The sequence below is a fragment of the Falco rusticolus genome, chromosome 1 (assembly GCF_015220075.1).
Source record: "Falco rusticolus isolate bFalRus1 chromosome 1, bFalRus1.pri, whole genome shotgun sequence".
In the NCBI taxonomy this organism is placed as follows: Eukaryota; Metazoa; Chordata; class Aves; order Falconiformes; family Falconidae; genus Falco; species Falco rusticolus.
Window position 1 is genome coordinate 2,621,575 of NC_051187.1, and position 18,679 is coordinate 2,640,253.

Here is an 18,679-nt window from a genome sequence, read left to right on the forward strand (position 1 = left end):
TTGGGTGCGTGGCGGTAGCAGTTAGGCAGAGGCAGCAAGCATGAGCCCTCCTGATGCCAGTGCAAACTCCTGCAGGCTGTATTTTTTCAGTCCCTGATGCCTGTAGGTCGCAGGGGAAGGGAGCATCACAAGGAGCACCACGCAGGGAGCAGCCTGCCAAGGGGTCAGGGCAATGCAGCCAGGAGGCTGCCCCAGCCAGAGAAGGTACATGTGAATTTTCCCAATGCAGAATATAACACGTAGGGGCACATGAGGAAGACTGGCTGGGCAAACACAGTCTCCTGGCTCTCTCTGGCCACCCTGCAGCATTCAGAAGAGAAAGGACAGAACCGAGGCTAGACATTACAGCACGAACCCAAAGTTCCCTTCTGAGCCATCACTCTTGCCTCCATCCCACGTTAACCCCGTACCCAAAAGCCCTCACCACCAACAAAGAATAACAAAAGGACCTCACGCATACCTTAGCAAATATAAATTAAATGTTTCCTTTTTTTGAGCTGTCTGGAATCTCAGGAGGCACCTGCAAGCAAATGCTACCCAGACGTGCAGACAGCACGGATGTGTCAGAGCACTCATGTGAGAGCCAAAGTTAAAATATGCCTGCAAAGCACCAGTAGCTTCATTCTTATGACTAACACATCCCAAAGGTGCCATAACATGCACTGATGCAATGAATTCTGGGGTGCTGGAAGGAGTACAGTGAGGGGAGGAGCTGGAGAGGAGAGTTTCTTAGGAAAGCCAGCAAGTTATTTTTCCACAATTTATCATCCTACTTTTACACTGCAAGTTAGCCTTTTCCTCCAGCTGCAGAGATGAAAAGTCACACAAGCCCAGCATGAATTAAGACAGCCAAGGAAAAGAAAAGCAGCTTTCTCTGCTCCCCAGGGCATATATTATGCCTATTTGTTAACATTTTCTGATATGAGGAGGAGACAATCTTCAAGGAAGGAATGTGGTCATCTCCTATCTGAAAGAAAATCTAACCATGTTGGAACGGGCTGAATGCGTTTAGTGAGGAAGATGTGTTAGGGGCAGTGATATATTTGAGCGGTAACACTTAACATTTTTGAGTGCAAATAATACAGCACCGTGCTGCCCTTGTGGGTAACAGGCACACGAGGGAGCCTCACAGTGCTGGTGGAAGTGATCTGCACATCTGCACCCTGGCAGAAGCACAGGGTGTGTGCCCGCAAGGAGCGGCAGGGAGGTCAGCAGCCAAAGGCAGACACCCCTCCCCCCCCTGCAAAGCTCCCAGGGTTTACGTGCTCCTGCGGATGATGAGCTGGGTGTCAGCAAAACTCCATGAGCCTTTAAAGTAAAGTCACCTGTAAAAGTGCTGGCCAGCTGCCTCCTCAACAGCCATCAGCAACAACCATCACCTGAAGCTATCTTTCCAGGGGCATGGAAATATCCGTGGAAGGAAACCTGCAAGATTTGAAGTGTGTGGCGTGAGGCTTTCAAGCCATACATAATTAATGATATCTCAAATGCGTGCAAATAATTTACATGTGTAACAAAATCTCCAAGTCTGAAAACCCAGAATATGAAAGACTGCGACTGTTTAATCATTTACTGTACCAGCAGTGTTGTCATTAAAAAGGCGCCGCGATGCGATTCTTGCAGCAGATGAAAAGGAGGGACAATACATGCAAATGCTGCTTGCATTCGCTTTTCCTGCTCTCCCAGTGGTTTAATTTGTATCTGATGAGACTACAGTTTTAAGAAGGAGAATGGCACATTAGTCTCACTGGTAATACTGCTCAGGATGAAAGCACTCTCATTATTCGCACTGAAAGATCCAGATTTGCTTAAACAAGAACTGTCACAACATGCTGAGGTCCAGGGATTCCTAGGGGAGCTAGGCTGACATATCTGAAGCAGATTTGCATTAATTTATGAACCTTACATAGTCTGTTTGTCCAGTGGTTCTAAAGATTTTTAGTCAATGCATACCTTGAGTTAATTCAATAGAAAAACTGTCAGATAATACGCCAAGGGACAGGCAGAGCGATGCTGGCAACCCCTCCTCACCGCACCGGGCGTAAAGAATGGCAGGATTTCATCGCAGGAGTTAATGAGCTGTAAATATTGAAAATACCAAGACACTGCAACTACATTAAAATGTTGCAACTATAAAGGTAAATATCAAATCCACAAGAGTCCTTGAGATCAAAGCCTGGTGAAGAATCACTGGGAGGAGAGAGGAAAGAAGGGGGAAAGAATGAGAAGGGCAGAAATAAATTTCTGAGCTTGCTGGAAGACAGCTTTGGAAAACTTGTGATAACGAGACAAATACAGCTCCAGTACTAGCTTTAATTAGGATAAGTCAGGGCTTCCCTAATTGCTTTTAATCCCCTTGGCTTCTTTGAAAACAGGAGTGTCCATGCAGAAGGCGTGCAGCCAGTGCTGGCGCCCGTGGCACGTGGAGGAGAGCTCCATGTCCGCAGCCTCCGGTCCCCACTGGTGCTCTTGGAGGCAATTTCCCGTACGGAATCAGATTTGCAGGCTGGCCAGATGCAGAGCAGAGAAGGGAGTCCAAGGACACTGTGATCTGCGAGAGCACCTGTCTCCATCAGCACAGCTTTGCAAAGCAAGATGCAGGTGACATTGTGCCTTCCTCAACGGAATTAATTGCTTTCCTTTTCCAGATGTTGCTGTTAGCATCACCCCCAAGCCCTGCAGACAGGCGTCCTTCAGGTGGAGCTCCTGAGCGTGCTGTGAAGAGCAAACGGAGCATTTTTGCACTCCATTTGCTTTGAAATGCAGTCTGGGCATTTGAGCTGCTCCATACCTTTATTCACATTTTTTTTCCTCTAAAGCTTTCTTCTTTTTTTTTTTTTCTTCAGTTAGCTGCTGGGCTTTTGTTAGAGCACAGACATCTCTTGCCAAACTCTTTTGCAGAAGGAAGAATGGAATTCCCTCCATTTCCATCTGTAGATCACAGAGGTATCCTGAGTCAACTGCAGACAGCCAACGCTCTCTTGCCTAAGGTGTAAACAGAGAAAATACCAACTTTTGATCTGCTTCTACCTTTCCAGCAAAAGTGAAGTCAGTACAAGTACCAACATGGCAAAAAGAAAAAAAAAAAAATATTTGCTGCTCTGTCTTGCATTCTGTGTGTGCATGCAAAGGACGTGCCCAGAAATACAGGGGTAAAGATGGAAATGCTTTGGTTAAAGGTAGACATTCATACTTCCTCAGAGCTAACAGCCACTGCACCATTTAAGAATATGAAAAGACTTCAAAAATAGAGCTAAAGCGGTATTATGTCTCTGGGTAATCTCACTGCCCCGGGGTGAGATTCATCCCTGTTCATAAGATCCTGTGCTATTAAACTATATCTGTCTCTCCTTTCCTGTTAACAGCCTATTATATACCAGCTAAATGAAAACCCATTAATTATTTCAATCAAAGCACTAACTTGGAGTTTATTGGTCTTGGGCAACACTAGCAGCCAGATCTCTCTCAAAGCCTCATAATCAAGACGTTTCTTAGGCAGTGGGCTCTGGTTCGGTTGGTTCTTTACTTACAGCCGAGCATCGGTATTGACAGGCAGAACAGCAGGTTCCAGGGCAGCCCAGCGAGCGCATGGCTGTGTCCTGCTGCTTGCAGCCACCAAGCCTGGATGAAACACAGGTATGGCCAAGAGGTATCTTGCATGCCATGTAATACAAAATAATTAATGAATTAATTTGCATATCAAATACAGTGTATGCACAGCAAGATCTTTCGCCTTAAAAAAGAAAAAAAAAAAAAAGTGAGTAAAATATCTGTCCTGGAAAGTAAGAGCCTATGGTTTCCTACCTGTTGCAGCAGGGAAGGTCTCCCCAAGGAGCCAACATGCCTCTTGCAGCAGAAGGGAGCAGGGTTTCCTTGGGGGGAACCTCCCCGCAGCTGCCTAGTTATGAGGAATAACCAGAGTAAGGCAGCGTTTGGGCATATAAAACCTAATACTTGGGTTTGAGCTTGGTTCTTGAGTTACCCTGAAATCTGCTGTAGTTGTGAGGCAGAAAGAGGATGGTACCCAACAGGGACAGGAGATCTATGCCACAGCTCATGGCTCCCTTTTGCACAGCTTCCCAACCAAAGTGATTCAGTAGGTATTTCACAATTTAACATCTATGTCATTTGTATGAGTCTCAATGTGCATTTTTAAAATAAATTCTGTTTCCAGTATCTATGGGTTGAAATCCAAGCCCGTAAGGAAGGAAAAGGTAAAAGCACTATTTTTTTTTTTTTTAAAGAGTAATAGAAAATGTATACGTCACTGAAACAGGTGTATTTGTAGCCCCTTTCTGCCCTGCCCACCCAAAAATACGAAATGCATTTGCTTTCATATAACAACCTGGATATGCACAGTCAAACAAGCTGTAAATGTTGGTGCTAGATTAAAGACTGTACTTCAGAGAAAACTTTGGAAAGAGAAAAAAATATATATTTCAAGAGAATATTTCATTTTTATATTCTTGACCTTTCTATAATCTCCATTGCTTTCACTTTTCTGTTGTCTCCCCAGACACTGGCAAACCAGCAGAAACATCTCTCTGATCTGCAGGAGAAGACAAAGCAAAGGCAATGCATCAAGCTAAAAAGAAAAAAAAAGGCTTCAGGTGGCCATGAGGGTTATAAAATGATGGTAACTCCCTGCAAAATAAAGTCTACCCGAGGCACCAGATAAATGGAAGGATTTAGCTATGGATTTCAGTTCCATCTGGAGAACTGCCAAAAGCATGGAGCAGCCTGCTGCAGGTCTTATCATAGAATCATAGAATCACAGAATGGTTTGGGTTGGAAGGGACCTTACAGATCATCTGTTTCCAGCCCCCTGCCATGGGCAGGGACACCTCCCACTGGATGAGGTTGCTCAAAGCCACATCCAACCTGTCTTGGCGCGTTGCAGTAGCCGGTGTTACTGTGTCTGCCCCTGATGCTTGTGCTGGATGTGATACGAATGGTTCATGCAATGTTGCTGGTGTTCCCCTGGCAGTGTGTGCTCCTGGGATGATGTTTCTTCCCCTTCTCCTAATAGAAGAAATACAGAATTGCCATGAGTGTGACATACTGCTGTGGCTTTCCATGTCTCGGCAGCTGTCGCTCCCATGTAGCTACTCGATTCACAAAGACCTGTCCCCATTCCCTCATCTGAAACTTTGAAATTTTCATCTCAGACCTCACCAAGTGACTCCACGATCATTTAGTTGTTTTCACTCATCCTCTAGTTTCCCTGAAATGCCATCGCAGTTATAGCGGGGTGATGGTCAGAGTTCAGCTTTGCTTGGCGGGTTAGGGAGCGCTGCAGGGATTCCTGCTGCTCTTTGGCTTCCTCCGTGAGGACACATGGCTTTTGTGTTCGCAGCATCAGTGGTCCTGGTGTGACTTTCATCACTGCTTCTGCGCTGTGCACAGGTCCAAAGATTGCCAGTTTGTTGAATGTAGATGGAAGTTTGCAAGTGCTTCCAGATCCCACTTGTCTGGAAGCCAGCGGGGGCTGTTACCCCCGTGCAGGTGAAACAGCTGCGTCCTGCACACCAAAGAGCAAACAGAGAGAGAAGCAAAACCCAGTCTGAAACATTCTACTTTGCCAACTTCCCCCCCCCCTATTCTATCTCCCCCAGTTTTAACACACAACTCCTTATGCTGCTGCCCTGAGGGGTGCAAGAAGCCGTGGGGACCCCACATGTACACTGAACCCCCCTGCAAAGCCAACAGCCCCTTCCTGAAAGATCTGACAAGCCCATCACACCAGGACAAATGAGCTAATCCAGACAAGGCGGGTGTTGAATCCCAGATAGCATCTCATCCAAATCCTTCCCTGCATGGTGATCTCCACCTGCCAAGAATCCAGAACCATGAAACAGGCTCCCCTGAAATCACGAGCTTAGTTCAAACATCTTGAAAGAATGGACGTTTCTTTAAACATCATTACACATTTTTGCACACCGATGAAACCTGCAGTCAGCATGAGCTTGGCACCTGGAAAGGCTCCGTGAGCCCTGCTAGGCTGGTGAGAAAAACCCCTTCCCACGCTACCTGCTGAGGGCACGGGCACCCCGTGGGCAGCAGACAGCGTTGCCTGTGTCCTGCTGGTGCTGGCACGCCAACACCCATGCTGTTACGTCTTCCATGGCATTTTACTCACGCTGTCGAGATTCAGGCAGTATGCACATGCAGCCCGCAGTCCATGCTTGCTGCTTGCTAGATGCACCCAGCTAGGAGGGGAAGAGTTTTGCTATTACCTTGATAGCTACAAAACCACGCCGTCTGTGCTTTGCTGCTACATTTATGCTGACTTCACCTGACCGGACCAGTGGCCACCAAGAGAAGGGAAAGGCACTGACAGGAGAGGGTGCTAATGATTTAGGGACGGGGTGCGAGCCAGGCGGAATCTGCAGATAGTGGCCCCCAACCCTCTGCCCCTGCAGCAAACATCAAAGCCGGGGTCAGGGCAACGAGCAGCTCTCACAGAAGATGCTTTCCAGTAGGGAGAATAAGCAGATCCAGGCTGTGACAGCTAATCTGTATCTCTAAATCCAGCCCTGTAATTATTACTGTAAGCTTTCCAAGAGACCATTAGATTTGAAAAGTGCATTTGAATTTATAAATGGAATCCTTCTAGATAGGGTCAGGTCTCCATCCGAGGCACTGTTTAATAGCATTACAGACTGATAAAAAGTTTGAAAAATCAGCAGAGGGGTCAAAACTGCGCTGAAATGTTTCACAGCCATCCTCGGCCGTGGCATCATGTTTGAGTCCGGTTAGATCAGCAGTTTTGAGCTGAGTCACAGTCGTGCAGCCTCAGTATCTGCCCTGGAGGCCACACACACAGCAGGGCAGGAGCTTTCCAACCCAGACAAATAAGGGCATTGCGGCGCTTTTGGTCACTCGGGGCCGGTCCCTGTCCCACGTCCCCATCCCATCACACAAACCCCGGCTCCTGTGACACTGGGCTCAGGACTCCAGACAAATGAGGCATGCGTGAAGATTACGGTGAGCATGTTTGGAATTGAGCTGAGCTGAGGAGCATCATTTCAATAAGGGGATGTTCCAGGCAAACATAAAACATGGGGATTTGAAGATGAGTTTCCTGCTTGATTTTTTAATCCCTTTCCAAATCTTTCAATGCGCTTGCTTATGCTCTGTGTTTTCATTTCCCCCTGCCCTTCCCCTGCTTTGCAGTTTATACAGACTTGGAGCTTTTTTCCCATTTCATGCAACTTGTAGCTAATGACCTGGAGCTCTGCAGGTCCAGGAATGACCTTAAGAAAGTCCCTTGGTCTCTTTAGGGCAGACCTTCCTCTGGTGCAAGCTGCCTTATACTGCACCCTGTTTGTGTCCTCAGCTGGAAAATAATGATGGGATCGCCTTTCCTCCTGCCTTTTGTCAAGGGAGAGGACAACCTTCCTCAAAGTGCTTTGGTGACCCTGCTCAGCCAGCCACAAACACAGCTACATCATAACCTCCAGGCTCGTCTCCCTACTTCATTTACATACATACTGCACACATCCGTTCATTCTCAATTTTTTTTATTTATTTAGAAATAATAAAATAAGACATAATATATAAAAATCTGTACAATCCACAATTTGTGCAGTACATTAGGAAGACTTTGATACAAAAAGGCTGCAAACAGGAAAATAGTAATGGACAACTGTCAGATGCCTAGATTGTTCACCTTACAATAGCTGCAGGCCAAAAGTCATTACAAAATCAGTTTCTTGCTGGCTGTGGGATGGCAACTATGCAGCACCCTTCTACTTCACAATGGTCGTAAGCAGCCATAATTTAAAGACATTACAGTACTTCTCAGTTTTACCTTGTAATCCATCGTGAAAAAGAAGACCTAAGAGAACAAACAAAAAATCTGGACCCTTTGTCTTTTCCAAGAGGAGCGCGTGCTAAACTAACAACAAAGAAGTTTATCATGGCTGGGAGAGAGTATCATTAAACACAGCTAATAGGTAATGGTTTTGACCCTTGCTACTTAACCGAGTACAACTCGCACGGAAGAGACAGCGGAAAGAAGAGATCTATCCCCACCTGCCTCGGAAACGCTTTTTGTCACTGTATGCAGTATTATGGTTTAGACAATGTGTCTCATTCAAGTATTTTCAGGGAAGGGCAGAAATAACATATTCCCCCCCAGACCCTAAGCGAAATACAGTATAAACCTTCTGTGCGAGCCAGTTGAGCCAACTCCATCCGTGCTAAAGAGGCCAAACGCCCGTTGGAGCCTGCGGGTAGAGCTCAGTCAGTTTAAAGGGCCCCTAATTAAGCATCAGCGTGGCCCAGGATCATCGGGAACTGAAGAAACACTGTCAGTCACTCTGTAGTCCTTTACAAAATAACAGCATTTTTTTAAAACGACTAACCCAATTTGCTGCTGTAGAAGTGTGCTACAATAGTCTGTCCTATACCGGGCTTACCACGGCGCGTTGAGAAACACAGAAATGACAGATAAGGGGCAAGGGTACCATGGAGTCTACATTGCAGGTCTCTTTCTAGCAGCTTCCCGGAGCCAGAGGCTGAGTGCAGTTCTGCAATGTAAGATTCAGTCAGCAAAGACAAAGGGTTGTTAAAAAAGAAAAGCAAAAAAAAAAAAAAAATGCGGCAGAGAGTGTAATGGATTACCTCAATGCACATCCTTGACAAGACTAGCACTCAGAAAGCTGGTAACTTTTAAAAATGCCAGTAACTAGAACATGTTTTCAAATTAAAAGTCCATGCTTAAAAATAAATAAAGAGAAGTTCATAGCATTAGGAATCCTATAAGGCTTGCACGTATTTGCTAAAAATCATGCTAACCGGTAGCATCTAAGTACTAGCTAGCTGAGACTGCCGAGCAGAATTTATACTTTTTGTGGCCTTTTCTTTTTCTTCTTCTCCTTGTCCTCCTTTACAGACTTCTATTTACATTTGGCTTTAAATATGAAAATACTTGATAAACTTTATAAAATGTACATTTTAAAAATATTTCTGAAAAACTGACTTGAAAAACAAAACAAAACAAAACAAAACCCCAAACCCAAAACCTCTGCACCAGAAATGTTAAGGGGGAGGAGATTGGGTTTTATTTCCCCTCTGAATTTCTTTTGCTGTAAAGAAACAAGCTGAATCCTGCATTTCCCGTCCCCCGTCTCTCATCCCTCCCTCAATTATCTCAAGTATCATTTAGTGGGAGCACTGTGCACCTGGGGGATGCTGGCCTGGAGAGCAGGACCCCTTTCTCCTGGTCAGCCTCCCTTTTGCATCCCTTCCCCATTGTGCTCTCATGCACGCTCTCTTCCACTGAATACTCTTTGGTTTAGTGTTGTTTTTTTCTTGTACAAGAATATCACAATAGCAGCACTAGCAGCACTCAGTTGCCTTCACTACTGTTGACCCAGAAACTGCAATCAAATCACCTTGACATGTTCAACCTTTAGTTTCTTTTACGTCCCGCCACCCCAGCAAAAGCCTTAGGACTTAACACTTCATCATCTGCCTCCTCTAGTAGCCAAATCCATGTTTACAATGTCAAATTTCCATAGTTTCGAACCCACCCACTGTAGATAGCATCTTATCAGAAACCATTTCTCGTTGCAGGCATTTCTTTCAGGCAGGGCTGGAAGGGGCCAGAGGCCTTCACAGATTATCTGTTTGCAGAAGACATTAGACCTAGAACAAGCTGTTTTTTAATGGCATAGAGTGATCCAATACTGCGAGAGTTGACTAGGATTATCGTCCCCCCCAACACCCCTCTGCCGGCTCCGTGGGGAGCGGGCGTGAAGCGCAGGTTCGCCGTCTCCTTGATCTTAGAGGCACAGAGAATTTCAAGCCGCCTGGGTGAAGGAGTCAAAATGCCACCAGAGCCAGAGCTTGGCTGAAGGTCACAAAATCCATTCGGAGCTGGGCAACGCATCCCAGCCGCTGGCCGCTCAGCTGGCGTTTGCCAGGGAGGGGAGGCAGGAGATGGACCTCACCTTGCAGCCTCATCCTCCCCACGTAATCCCTCTCTAAATGAGATGGAAAATAGACTTTTTTCTGACACCCTCACCCTGCTGAAGAGAAGCATTTTCCCCCCAAAACGCTACAATCCCTGTGCCATTCCCAAATGCTGGCTCCTAAATGTTGTTTTCTATTTCCTCTCCGTTACCCTCTCCCTTCCTCTTCCAAAAACCTCTTCCCAGGGATTTCTCTACTGCTCAGTTCATTGGTGCCCAAACGCCTGCTCCAGCAGCGAGCCTCGTGCATGGACCAGCAGCTTCGCCCGTGCCTGGTGAGGCCGGAGCGGTACCACAGCCAAGGGGCTGGGCTCCGGCAGCGTGGCGAGGGTGGCTCGGTTCTGGGAGGCTGCGGTGGCGCTGGGCTCTAGCGCCGCGTTGGGAATGCCTGCACTGACACTTGACCTTCTGCCGCAGCGACCGGGAGGGCAGCTGTTTGCTTTCCCCCCACTGCACTTCTCCTTACAGAAAGGAAGGGAATTTATTTCCCCATGGAAGAGCAGGGGGAAAGGGGAGGAGTCCTAGCTCACTTGAGATCTGAATCTTAAGCTTTTAGAATAAGGTGCAAAATAAAGGTCTTAAAAAGAAAAGAGAAAAAAAAAAAAAAAAAAGAAAAAAAGAAGAAAAAAAAAAACCAAAAAAAAGTGTCTGAGGTTTGAAATCTTTTTTGTTTAAAGCAGCCTGGTTTTTTTTTTTTTTGTTTTTTTTGTTTTTTTTTAAGATAAACTCCGCTGTGCAAAACTGTGCATTTTCTTTGGTATACATTTAGGTAGTTTTAACTTAGTACTTTTTCTATGTATATATATTTTTTATTTCTCATTTTTCCTTTAGAAGAGAATTAAATTCTCCCCCCAAAAATCATAATTTTGCTGGAGGCTACGGATTGGCCTGATATTACATAATGCCCCTTATGTAATTGGAAAGAGAGAAATTGATTCTAACTATCAAACTACTGGCCTCAAAAGGAGTTTAGACTTTCTGACAATGTCGGCCTCTCTGAAGTGATCACCAGCTTTTCAACCCAAAAAGTTCAACACTGACTTTTTTTTTTTTAAATTACACAAGAGAAAATAAAAACTACACTGCAACAAAAATAACCATTTGTGTTCATGTAGTTAGCAGCAGCTTTTTAAAAAATAATTATAATAATAATAATAAGGCAGATTCTTGCCTTTGTTATGCCATTAAAAACATTCTTGTTCCCTAGAGAGAAGCATTCTGGAAAAAGTTGAAAAAAAAATAATAATAACCCAACCAAAGCTTGCCTGCAAGTTCAAGTTTTGTAAAAAAATATATACATAATTTATTCTACAACATATGTGCCTTCTGTTCATACTTAGACATGTTTAGTGCTTTGTGTTTAGAGTTCATTTTCTGTCGTCCCTCCTCTGAGGACAGCCCTAAAACCAGCCTGGGTTTCTCAGGTCTGCTTGCCTTCACCCCGCTCTTCAACAGTACCGTTGTCTGAAAACTGTTCTGGGCCAACTTCTCAGGTCAACGTGCCTTTGACCGATAGATGTATTTCTTTCCTTTTTTTTTTTTTCCTTTCAACCAAAAGAGAGAGGAAGGATTTGTCACTCATATTTCCGACTCCCGCCGTAGCGGCCGTGGCTCTAGAGGCACCCCTGCTTGGTTGTGGTGGTCCATGTCCGGGTGGGTGTCTGTGCTCATGCTCTCAGGCACCCCCGTGTCAATCTCGTCCTCCTCTTTGCTGGTGAGGGCCACTTCATTCTCGTAGCAAAAGGAGTTTGCATTAGAGAGAATGTATTTCTTTTCTGCTAAGTCTCTGGCACTACAGATGGGTGTGTTGGGCACTTCGTATGTTTTGTGGAACCTTGAGTAGTCCACTTTGTAGTAGTTTTTCTCTTCAAAGAGTACAGGCTCGTAGCGGTGGCCCCAGAGGATTTCATTTGCCAGATATGAGCTACGGCACTGGGTAGTCATGGCGGTAGCTTCCACCATGCCCTCTAATATTACTACAATTTCAAAGTCAGCATTGTCCATGTCTTGTTTGCTCAAGTCATACAAAGGACTGTCTTCATCTATCTCGTGTACTATCGTAATTGGGGAGACCAGGAATATGCGGTCTATCCCGCTGTCAAACCCTACATTGATGTCTATTTGATCCAAGGGGATGTACTCCCCTTCTGACGTGATCCTGGATTTGAGGAGCTGTGCTCGCACATGTGCCTCCACCAAGTGGCTTTTCCTCAGGTTTCCCACACGCCACATCAGACACAGCTTTCCATCTCTCATGGCCACCACGGCATTGTGGCTGAAGACTAGAGTTTCATTTCTCTTTTTTGGCTTAGCCATCTTTGCCATGACAGCACCAATGATGAAGGCATCAATGATGCAGCCTACTATAGACTGGAAAACCACCATGAAAACTGCGATGGGGCACTCGTCTGTGACACACCTGAAGCCATAGCCGATCGTGGTCTGGGTCTCGATGGAGAACAGGAAGGCTGCGGTGAAGCTGCTCACTTGAGAGACACAAGGTTTGCTATTTTCTTGATTCTCCAGATCCCCATGCAACAGTGCAATCAACCAAAACACACAGCCAAAAAAAAGCCAGGAGAGGATGAAAGTCAGGCAGAAGATAACTAGCATCCACCTCCAGCGGATGTCCACACAAGTGGTGAAGATGTCTGCCAGGTATCGCTGTCCCTTCTCACCCACGTTAATGAACTGGACATTGCAGTGGCCATCTTTTTTGACAAAGCGGCTCCTGCACTGCTGCCTGGTGTGTACCTTACTCTTTCCATTCCCAAAACCGTTGGCAACAGCCATGGTTGCCAGCTTCATGCCGTCCTCTTCTGAAGACACGATGCTGTAGCGGTTGGTTCGCACGCTGCCCATCACTACTGCTGTGGACTGAGGTGCTTCTGCTTTAGAAAACAGTCTAAGTTTCTGCAAAACCCTTTGGAGAAACAGTTTTGAAAGTTCTAGAGGAACACACACACACAGAAAAACTGGGGAGAGGCCGGAGTCCCCGAAAGCCCTTGGATCAACCAAGGACAGTCTTCTGGCATGCAGAGTTAGCTTAGCAAGTAACCGTCATAGAGAGGGCATGGTCTGCAAGAGAAAAAGAAACATCGTGTTAGATCCTGGAGGAACAGGGTAAGGAATCAAACCTGAAAGAATCAAGTACAATTACTCCAATGGACCTGCAGGAAGTTTCCTTACTCTTAACGGCAGCATCTTCTAGAATGCACGATGTGCGCAGCTGTGTATTGACAGAAGTGACATCATTAGTACAAAGGCATCACCCTTCCTAAGTGACAGCCCTGAAGTGACAGTGTCACACAAGTGTCTAGGCAATATTCACTTTAAAGCCAGATGTGCAAAGAACCTATCTAATACTTACAACTGTGTTTTCTGTTTATTTTGAAACAAACAATTAGCCCTGACATCCGTCTGTTCAAATATAAGGACTGAAGCAGTTTTTCATGACATACAATTTGTCGCTCCTGGACTGTTTTACCCATGATAAAGAAAGGACCGTGCAAAAGGGAAGATGATGTGACCTGAGAAAAGCAATAAACTTGGAAAATGCAAGTGTCAGGGATTTCCATGAATTCACATTGCATATAACTTTGTTTTAATTAAACTGGGGGGGGGGGGGGGGGGGGGAAAGAAAAAGAAAAAGAGTTGTGTAGTCTCTGCAAATGGCAGGAATAAGGGCTGCATTAGTTCCTCTAACTCCAGACTCACTGGGTTCTGTGTGGTTTTTTATGCTTACATTTGGCTAAGTTATAGGAAGCAAACTAAACCTTGCAACGACACTCATCTGCTCCTAATGCAACTAGCAAAAGGCTACGATGGAGTAGCACTGGCCGAGGGTCTTCCTAATACCTTTGGTAGCAAGGACCAGCACCTTCCCCTCGGGAGCCTGAGGCAGCCAGTTCCGTCTCCCATGGGTAACGGTTCTGAGCATCCTGTGGGTCTTAAATGTCAGCAATTAAGACTCAGCAGAGAGGCTACAAAAGCTTCTTCCTGAGGGTAGAAGCCACCAAACTTGTTTCAGGGAGGTCTGGCTTAGACCCAGGTTAAGCTTTTAACAAGTGCGTCACCCATTAAGTCATGTACTGTATATCAGGAAATGTAACTGAAATACTGCAGAGGAGAAGAGATGCGTTAATGCAACGGCTCCATCCACATGTGCACCCCATGGAGGAAATAAAACTAAAACCAAGTGATGGGGAATGTCTGCTGCCCGTTTGGCGTAGGAGAGGAGACTTCAGTACCATTTACAGCAGTGAGGGATTAAATCACGATGCTCTTCATAAATCAGTATTATCAAAACTCATCTGAGTTTGTTCAAAACCCAACAAATCTGCAGCCACCAAGGAGCACGACCTCTGCCCACAAAGCGGCTTCAGTACTCTGTGCCTCTTCCTCTGACACCCGTCTGACAGCAGCTGCAGGTAAGAGTTCATCTCCTTTCCCCAAAGCAGCCCCTAACGCCCTGCAGAGGGGTTCCAAAAACCTGAGAGATTTCAAACAGCTCCTCAGGCCCCCCACATCCTTCAGCCACATTACAAGGGTTTGAGGTCAGCAGCACTTGTTAGGAGAAAAGCAGGTGACAAACAGAAAACGCCATGCTCACAGTGGCACACAGGCTGGTTTTCCCTCTAGAATCTCTTAAGCATTTACTTTTACCTTCTCTTTTTTCCTCATTTCTGTTTGTTGTGCAAGAATGCGTCCCAGTGCCTACTTGCCGAGATTAGTCATCTGTGACTTCAGCACCGTACAAGACATTTTGGCAGCTTTTGGTAGGTTCGGTAATGCCCAGTTTTCAGTGCGGCTCCCAGCAATGCAGGTTTATGGTGCAGCTGCCCTCTTCCCTATCTGACCATCTTGCCTACACTGTGCAAAGGCTTTACGCACCTTTTTCCCCTTCACGCCTTTTGGATCATGGGGTTTCTCATTCCCATCAGGATATTATTCTCAAAAGCACAAAGGTATTCTTCTTATGTTCACTTAATTTTTGGGGCTGAAACTTGAACACGGCAGGGGAGGGGGGGTGGGGAGCGGGGAAGCAAAACTGCTATTAATACATTCTGCACAAAAAACTTCTTGGAAAACCATTGCATTGGTCTGCAAATAGATCACTTTTATAAACCACATCCTATAATCATAGTCGTGTTCGACTTCCACATTCAAAGTCTGTTTTCTTTCAAGCTGGTGGAAACACACAGCCTAGGAAAGTTTATTTTGAAGGTGTTCCCCCTCCCCCGGCATTGCCTTTTGGATTTTAGAGGAAGACTTGCGGTGGAGGGAAAGATAAGCTGTGAAGTCTCAAGTGTCTGAATGTGCAGCTTCCCCCTGCAAAAGTCTTGACCCGAGGACATTTGTTTGAATTCCACAAATCACTGAAATCCTAACACCAGCTCGCCGCTGGCTGCATTCAGAAGTTTTGGACCCAAATTATGTATCATACACCGTCATATTCCTGCTCTGAATGGCTGAGCACCTTCTGCCTGCTGTACCTGGTGCAGCATTTCTCCCTCCTAGCCCGAAGCTGTCGGCACTCAGCCCTTGGCAGCGAACCTGCACCAATTTGGCTCTGAGGATCTTTAAACTCCCGGGCTGTGCCTGGGGCCACCCTCTTCGACCTTTACAGACTGCCTGAAGTTTAGACAACAAAGCCCTGGCATGCTGTGCCGCGGCAGAGTTGTCTTCTCTCTTTTACAGCACAAACTGCCTCTCTTCCTGAACGCAAGTGCATGGAGGATGCCGGGGATGGCAGCACCACCAGCACCGTGAGCAGGGACCGGCCAGGGCAACACGGCAGGTTTGACTGTGCTCCCGCTCGGCAGCACAGGCTCTGTCGAACACCCGGTAGATCCTCCAGCTGCCTGATGGGTGTTCACCCTGACTTTCACAGCTAGCTTCAGCAGAGGTTCCCCCCAAATCCCAGAAACAATCAAACTAGCATGAAAATCTAATGGTTCTTGTTTTGCTAATCCACCTGCTGCTCGAAGGCAAAACAAGTTTGCTGCCCCCCCCCCCCCCCGCCCCCCCCCATTATCACATATTAGTGGCACTAAAGATGCCAAGGTAGTGTGGGACCAGCCGCACAAGCCTCGCTGGGCAAAAGAAGCCAACGCGGTACCCACCAACCACCCCAAATCTTTGTATAATTGGGCCCAACACACTGCACCCAGACACACACACGCAGCTGCAAATTCAATCATCACTAGGTGTGTTATTGTGATTAATTCAAGCTACCTTTCCTCCTGGAAGAGAACACCAGATTAGAGCAAAGCAGCTTGTAATTACCAGCACAGGCACGGACCCAGCATTACCGGGAAGGGATGAGATGGGATGGGAGAGCCCCAGGCTTGCTCTGCTGCAAGGGGATGCTTGGAGGAGGAGAGGAACACAGGGCTGTGCTGCATCTGCAGCGTTTCTGAAACAACGTTTGTGGAAATGCCACGATGAGGAGCCCAAACCCTCACTTTCCCCCTCAGCAAGCATCCCCTTCAAGACCTCCCCCCCCCAAAGACGTTAACATCGCGCGTCGAAACTCCACAACAGCTCAAAGGGGGTTCTGTGCAGAAGGTTTAACGCTGAGCAAAAACTCTGAAGTGCAAAAAGAGCGGGGGGGGGGGGGGGGGGTGGTGTTGAGAGAGAAGCACTAATGAGCATTGGAGCAGTTATTCCCAGGCTGACGCCACACAGCCGTGCAGCCAGCCGGGCACATGTTGCTAAGAGAGCACAGCACCACCTTCACCAAGCGCCTTCCCCTGCTGCCCTCGGCACGCAGAACAAAGGAGCTGCTCGCCCCAGCGAAGCCTGTTCCCACAGCCCCAGCTCCCTCGCTGCTGGGCACAACCACCCCTGTAACCTTTCTCCAGACCCCTGCATTACTTAAAAGTCATTCCCCAGGGCTTCTCCACTGGTTTGGGTAGGACTCAAGTTACACAAAGTCCTGAGCTGCCTTCAGGAGAAGGATCTGTCCTTCACGCTTAGGCGGTGGGAAAGGGGAAAAAAAAAAAAAAAAAAAAAAAAAAAAGAGTAGATGATGTAGGGAAATGGGTGCGAAGAAATAGGAGAAAGGAAAGGACAAGTGGTGTTTGCATCTGCTGTCCTGCGAAGGAGACGGGTTCAGGATATTTCTAGCTGATGACAAAATAACTACAAGTGGAATAGTCATCACCAGGGGGTGTACTTGATGCACCGGCTGTGAGGATGGAAAAGCAAACAAGTGTAAAGGTAAGGCTGGAACACAGAAACAAGTGCGGGCTGCCTGCGGGCTGGGGGTGGCGACGGGCAGGGGGCAGAGCGCTGGGGGTGCTGGCTCAGCCCAGGCCACCTGTGGGTCCCCAGCTGCCCCCGCCCCAGGGAGATGACAAAGCAGTCGCTCAAGCCTGCGAATAAATCTGCCATTCCTTATCAGTATTTTTTCCTTTCACTGTCATGAACTAAGTTGAAACAATACAGTCTCTTCACAAGCTCCCCAGCTGCAAGGTTTGTTTTTGTTTGGGTTTGGGGTTTTTTGCTTTCTTCCTATTTTTTTGGCAGGATGATTAAAAATAACACACACACACACACACACACCCCGTTTCCAGAATGCCAATGAATGAAGTTACAGGTTCATTTCACACCCCGATAAAACATTTCGGACGCTCCTTTCAAAAACACGCATCTGATCTCGAAGACTTGATGCTTTTGACCTCTCTTGTACAGGAAACAACAGGCGAGAAGAATGGAAAGGGATGGAGCGGTGCTACTGCTGCGACGCCGAGTTGTCATGCAAACTTCCAGCCCTTCCCCAGAATAAAACATCCCGGGGCGGGCAGGGGGGAAGCAGCTGGTGCATGGAAAGTTATGAACACAAACAGATGCTGCAAGCAGATGCTCGAGTGTTCGCAGCATACCTATCTAATTATTTTAGGCACCGAGAATAGCTCGGGGATGGTGCATGAGAAAGGCAGGAGTTCCCCCTTGGAAGGGCTGTGCCCGGGCGTGCAGCACAGCCAGCGGCACCGAAAGCCGGGCCGGGGGGGGACCCGGGGACACTGGCCGCCCCCCGAGCTGGGGCGCATCCCCCTGCCCCCGCCAGCCGCGGCGGCACCTGGAGGCGAGCTGACTGCGCGTCCTGAGGCGATGGAGAGAGAAGGCGCCGCTTACCTGCCGCTGCCCCTGCAGGGTGCCCGTGGAGTTCCAAGGGGTAAGATCCCGCAGCCGGGGGGACGCACAAGCCAGTCCCGGGGTGCCCGGTGCCCGCCACCGCCCCGCGCCGCGCTCAGGCACTGGATGAGCCGCTGCCCCGCGCCGCGGCTGCCATGTGATGTTTAATAGCGGCCCCGCCGGCCCCGCCCCCGCGCTGCGCCGCGCCAATGGCGGCCGGGGGGCGGGGCAGGGGGGCCGGGGGCTGCGGCGGGGCCGGGGCTGCCCCGCCGGGCCGGGGGGGACCCGCGGGGAGGGGGCCCGGGGCTGCCCCGCCGGGCCGGGGGGGCGGGGGAGACCCGCGGGGGGGCGGCCGGGGGGACCCGCGGGGAGGGGCCGGGGGGGACCCGCCGGGCCGGAGGGGGGACCTGGGGAGGGGCGGGGGGGACCCGCGGGGAGGCGACGGGGCTGCCCGGGGCTGGGCTCGGGCTGCGCCCTCCGGCTGCGCCAGCGGGGGTCCAGCACCTGCCAGGGCATCCCCTCCCCCAGCGCCCCCCCGCGCCCGCCAGCGCCCCCCC

At 48.1% G+C, this 18,679-nt stretch overlaps 1 protein-coding gene across 1 annotated transcript; it reads right to left on the reverse strand.

Annotated features, from left to right (window-relative positions):
• Window positions 1-10,689: 10,689 nt before the first annotated feature.
• On the reverse strand, window positions 10,690-18,257 carry KCNJ2 (potassium inwardly rectifying channel subfamily J member 2). Its single transcript, XM_037404636.1, has 2 exons — window positions 18,123-18,257; window positions 10,690-13,058 (listed from the first exon to the last, which is right to left on the reverse strand). Exon 2 carries the CDS (start codon window positions 12,840-12,842, stop codon window positions 11,559-11,561), a length of 1,284 nt encoding a protein of 427 aa, XP_037260533.1. The 5' UTR covers window positions 12,843-13,058; window positions 18,123-18,257; the 3' UTR covers window positions 10,690-11,558.
• Between the last annotated feature and the right edge of the window lie 422 nt (window positions 18,258-18,679).

Coding starts and splice junctions, on each gene's coding strand:
- KCNJ2 (XM_037404636.1), bottom strand. CDS start 12,842: ATGGGCAGCGTGCGAACCAACCGCTACAGCATCGTGTCTTCAGAAGAG.